At 40.9% G+C, this 5563-nt stretch overlaps 1 protein-coding gene across 3 annotated transcripts in view; it reads right to left on the reverse strand.

The window, feature by feature from the left end:
• gba2 (glucosidase, beta (bile acid) 2) overlaps positions 1-5563 on the reverse strand; it is a 32384-nt gene that overhangs the window by 12683 nt on the left and 14138 nt on the right. For all 3 annotated transcript variants that reach the window (XM_014025520.1, XM_014025522.1, XM_014025521.1), the window contains 4 exons: positions 2464-2682; positions 586-825; positions 399-501; positions 154-307 (listed from right to left, as the gene is read on the reverse strand). In XM_014025520.1, the coding sequence (XP_013880974.1) occupies positions 154-307; positions 399-501; positions 586-825; positions 2464-2682 (716 nt within the window). The remainder of the gene's footprint in view (positions 1-153; positions 308-398; positions 502-585; positions 826-2463; positions 2683-5563) is intronic.

The raw sequence follows: 5563 nt of genomic DNA on the forward strand, positions 1-5563 counted from the left end.
TGTGTGTGTGTGTGTGTGTGTGTGTGTATGTGTGTGTGTGTGTATGTGTGTGGTGAAATAGAGGTTTCTGATATTTAGTGTAAAGTTTAAGTTTAAGCGTGTCAGTTACATGTCCACCTTTGTCAGAGCAACATGACATCAGGTCTTTGGTACCTGAAGTGTTCCCTCTCTCCTGAGCCAAATGTTATTTTGGGCATGTCCCAGGCCAGGCAGAACTCCAAGCTGTTGTGTTTGTGAGCGGGCACCAGGCAGCCCACCGCTAAGGCAGCTGCCACCTTTTCCCCCTTCAGTGTGGGCGGACTGGATCCTGCAGAGAGGAACAGAAGATACCATTGTTTTATTGTACTGCTTCTACACATAACTCCGGGTCAAAGCACAGCTGTGGCCTCTGCGCTGACCTGTGGGAGAGTCCAGTCGTCCGTCAGTGATGAGGTCGTTCCATAGATCTCTGCAGGTTCCCTTTGGACTGAATGCTGTCTGGTGGCTGACCTCCCTGTCCGGCTAGCAAAATTAGAAAACCACATTTATACACTGAGAAATCGAAACAAAACTTGGAGCTGCTGATGAAATAAAATTAAACCCAACCTGTTCTCGGGCTGCAATGCACAGGGTGTAAGGGTTTACTGTAGTGCAGTGATGTAGCAGGACTCCAGACACCGCCTCCCCGTCCTTTTCCAGGTGAAACGGTTCGTTCCAGTGTCCCCCGCTTTTGTCGTCCTTGTGTCCTGATCCGTTGACCATTGTAAACATGATGGAGACGTCTAGATCATAGTCATTTTTGTTCTCTACGTCCCAAACAAACACTGCCACTGGAAGACTGGAATCCTAAAARGAGATATAGATAAGGGATACACTAGCTGCGTTTCCATTGCAAATGTACGCAAAACTTTGTTGATATTCTGTTAATGTCGAAAAAACACAGTTTCGCAATATCTGTGTTTCCATTAAGTAAGAAATGCTATTAAAGTCACGCGTGAATACGTTTGTTCTCACGATAAGTCATTACAAACATGGCGGCAATGGATGTAAACATATAGCATGTTGCTACCACGGCACTGGCGCTCATCATCAGAGGAGACGTCGGCGTCTCAGCCTACGTTCACACTGCAGGTCTTAATGCTCAATTCCTTTAAAAAAATCCTATCTTTTTGTGTGAACGTTCACATTACATTTTAAATGCGACCTGCATCAGACTCCAGTGTGAATGCTACACAGCGCTGATGTGACACACATGCGCAGTAAAGACGTGACGTCTCATTCAGCYGGCTTGTTTGTTTACAGAGTTAGCATGGATGCTACTGTACTTTTTGCATGTCGAATCTGAAGCTGTTGTTTAATCTCAGAGCTGATTAAATAATTATCTAACTCTTGTTTAGTTCAGTGTTTATATCTGAACCTGACTCTAACTATGATGCTCCAGTGAAGCTTTTTATTTTTGAATGAAACAATGAGCTGGAAATAAAGTATCGACCGAGTAACTTTAGGATCAATACGCTCTGTGACCCAGGCTGGACGTAAAAAGATGAAGCAACAGGACTTGTGTTTTGGAGCTGTAAACACATGGAGCTGCAGATTTAAACAGCGTGGCTTGAGGTTAGTGTCTTATCGATCTTTCACCCCCAGCTCACTGATGAAAAAGTCAGATGGAATGCAACACGAGCGTTCACACTGCAGTCACTGAAAACATCAGATATATATCCGATTTAAAACCACATACTGAAACRGSCTGGGTCGGATTTGAAAAAATCGGATTTGTCGCGTTCAGACTGTCATAAAAAATCGGAAATGGGTCAGATGGGGCAAAAAAATTGGATTTTGGTCGGGTTTGCCTGCAATGTGAACTTATCGAGGCTTTCAAACGACAAGCCCCTCATACTTGGGAGCAGCTATGTATACGGCGTTTTTGGGAAATTGTAGTCGGTGATTTTACTACTACTTCTACATCCTGTTGTGTTCTTCGTCATCATCTTTTTTGACAGTAGAAACAGTCGGTTGTTGATCATGTGACTCCCATGATGCAAAAAAAGTGTTTCCATTGCAGTTTTGCAAAATACACCAATTTCGATACGACCGAAAAACCACCTCGTCCTAGCGTAAAAACATTTTGTCAGAAAAAGGAAGTTTTTTCGAAATTAACGTGTTTCCATTGAGCAAATTTATTTTCAAAATTCTAATTTGCTTATTTTCATGGTCAATGGCAGCTAATTAATCTTTAACTAAAAGGGGTCTAACATCGATCCACAACTAATACATCGATCCATGGTGTTGGATGAGATACAGATATTACAGATAATACAGATATTATACAGGATTGGTGCATCTCTAGCTACATTTAGGATATCACATAAAATATCATTTACGAGGTTTGTCTGAAACAACCATAACTTTGTTTCTTCTCGTCAAAACATCCTTTTAGTCTAATCTTTTGATGTTGGACACAACAGGTTCAGATATGTTTGTTACCTGGTAATCATGAGGGATGACGGGGGAAATCTGCCTACAGGTGAGGGTGACGTTCTGACCCGGCAGGTGATAAACAGTCCAGGCGCGAGGGTACAGAGCATGATAGAAGGCGTACTCCCCACAGAAGCCCCAGTTCCAGCCTTGTAACGTGGGGGGACGCTCCACAGACAGCACCTGCTGGTAAACCGTTTGTCCCCCACGACGCAAACATACTGTGAACTGAGAGAACAGAGAAATAAACAAGAGGGTGTTTTTAGCAAATACATGCGTTAGATTTGAACAAACAACAGAGAAAATACGGGGAATTTTGAGTGCTGAATGACTGTGCTGAAAGTGAAGGAGCTAAAATTGATTTGTTAGAGCTAAAAGAAGCAGAGCACTAGCTAAATGCTAACAGGAGCATAAGCTAGCAGGGTTTCCCCCAGAAAACTTACYAAGGCAGGTGTGCTAGTAGTAATAGAGCAATTTATTTTCTTTAATGCCAGGGGGGTGGTGAAGCTAGTGGTAGCAGAGTGCTATGTTGCTAATGAAAGCCCACCAGGTCTATTATACACTGGGAGAACCACGGAGCTAGCTAGAAGAAAAAAGAGTAGAAAAAGTCTGACTTAAAACTAAAAGAAGCAGAATGCTAGCTAAAACTTAAAAGTAACATAATTATGCTGAATTAGATTTCAAAGGGAACAATGTTTTTGAATGAACTGAAAAGATTGCAATGCACTTCAATACAGAAAACATTTGTAAAATTAGTATAAAAGTTGCGAAATCTAAATCTCCTCACCCTCCTAAAAGAACTGAACCTTCAGATATAAGAATAGCTAAAATAGAACAAGGTTTGCAGGAAAACAGTTGTGTGAACACTGATTCAGCAGTCACCTGTGTGAAGTTTCTTTCTTTTTGAAGACTTCCTCTTTATTAAGCAATGACCATTTCCTCAAGCTTCCTCACATTTACCACATCTGGCAACAAGCCTGAACTCGAACACGCCTGCAGCTATCCTTACTTTAAAGTGAGAGCAAACAATGAACGGGACAGAAGGGGCAGGTTTTTTCAAGTCATCCTAAGACTCACCTTTCGTTGAAACGTGTTCCGAATGACAGACACAGTCAGCAGTTTTAGAGTACATCACAGTGTTATAGTCCGTTTTAAGAAGACTGAATCAAACGTAGCCAAGGCAAGGCACTTTGGGGGTCCCAGGCAAAAAGGGACTTGGTGGACCTTCCACCAATTTCCATACAATGATTTAAGTGCCAGTCCTGTGAGCACCTCTTGGCTCATGGTGGACCTTATCTGTGTTTTTACCACCTTTAAAGCTGAAAGGCTTGTCTCACCTGAGGCCATTGACACAGAGAGTCAGGAGTAGCCAAGGGTAGCAGCTAGAGGGAGGACTCCCCTCAAATGGGCCCCCTTGATGGGGGTTTCCATAACAGTCGTTGCACTTTCCTGCATTGACCACCATAGAATAGAGGAATGCTCACACAGTTGGGTGTTGCATTTAAAACATAACCAGTCGTTTGGGGACCACAGGTCAGCTTGGGGCCTAGTTTGCCTGCCCTGTTGCAACTGGCCTGCGTGTAGCTTGTTTTATTTTATTTCTAAAGAGCACTTTAAGTTGGACATAAAAAGGTCCATTTAGCATTTAGCTGGCCAATGTATTTGCCACACTGGTGAACAATTCACCAAGAAAAAATGTAATTTCTTCATGCTTCACCACCAGTCATTTATATGATTGATCAGGCTGATTATGAACATTTTTAAATATTTATAGGCTAGTTCTGAAGGCTCTGTCACACTATAACTTTTTTAACAACTTGTATCAATTTATTACCTTTTTTTGACCAAATAACTCAAATAGGTTATATATTTGATTTAATCGTTAGCACTGCAGTATGCATACGTCTAAGAGGCTTCCAGCTGATTATTATTCTTTTATTCTATCTTCAGTGTAGGCATCTTTAAAGTCGAACAAAATTTTCGTAAGTTGTCTGAAAAAGAAAGTGTTCTTTGCTTCAGTGCAAGTTAGAACCAGCCATTTATTCAGTCATAGTTTTTGGCCCAGAATCAAGGATCACAGTGCAATATAAACACATACTCTGTGAACCCAGCCCCTCTTTGGGCATTATGTCAGATTCGGGGCGGAAATTCCTATCGAGTGAAGGTTCGGTGATAGAGGTTCTGATTGCTAATGAGAAAAAGAATTAAGTGTCGTGAGTTATCAAGACGTGTATTAACTAATCATATCGAGTAAAGTACATTCTGTTTGAGGTGGCCGTGACATAAGCCAGAGATTCTTAATCTATGGGCCGCGAGCGCCACCTTGAGGGCCTCAAAAAAACAACAGCTTTTAGCTGAGGGCTGCAGGACTACATTGATTTTGAATAAGGTGCAATACACTTTTTCACCACTAGTAGCGGTATTGTGCCACTCAGTTGTTTAACAACCTTTTTTAATTCGTAGAAGAAGAACCTTAGAAACCTGCCGAGAATGGAAACCAATTTGAAATGAAAAGTAGAAGGCAAAAATGAAGATAACCCTTTAAAAAATGCCAAAGTTTGTCACTGATATGAAGTGCAGCTTCTGGTTCTACCATGCAATATTTTAAAAGCTCAAAACATTATAAAATACAGTTGCAGATACAGCTATATTATAATTTGCACTTTATCAAATTAATTTTTGAAATTTATTTTTAAGCTGATAGAGTTTTATTGAATTTATTAAACTTCTTAAGGTGTTTCAAATAAAGTCTTGAGGTACGTGACAAATGTATTATTCATCATGGCGTGTCCACAGAGTGTAGCAGATAGAAACTGCTCTAAAAGCAGAGCTGGTAAGACAAAACAAGTCTGTGTTGTTTTTATTATTCACATATTAAACCCCAGCAACAAGTGTTTTGATTGGTTCCTATGCCTATGACAAACCACATAACTGATCTCTGATTTGTTGTAACATTGTGTGACTTCATTCCTATGTGTGTGAATAAAAGACTGTTCACGTCCGCAGAGTTCAGAACTTCACTGAACTTTACTAAGCTTTCGAGCGAAGTTAAGTATTCACTGAACTTCTCCTTTGCAAAGTGAAACAAAAAAAATCTTACTGGTCTCTC

Source organism: Austrofundulus limnaeus, unplaced genomic scaffold, assembly GCF_001266775.1.
Source record: "Austrofundulus limnaeus strain Quisiro unplaced genomic scaffold, Austrofundulus_limnaeus-1.0 Scaffold482, whole genome shotgun sequence".
Taxonomy (NCBI): Eukaryota; Metazoa; Chordata; class Actinopteri; order Cyprinodontiformes; family Rivulidae; genus Austrofundulus; species Austrofundulus limnaeus.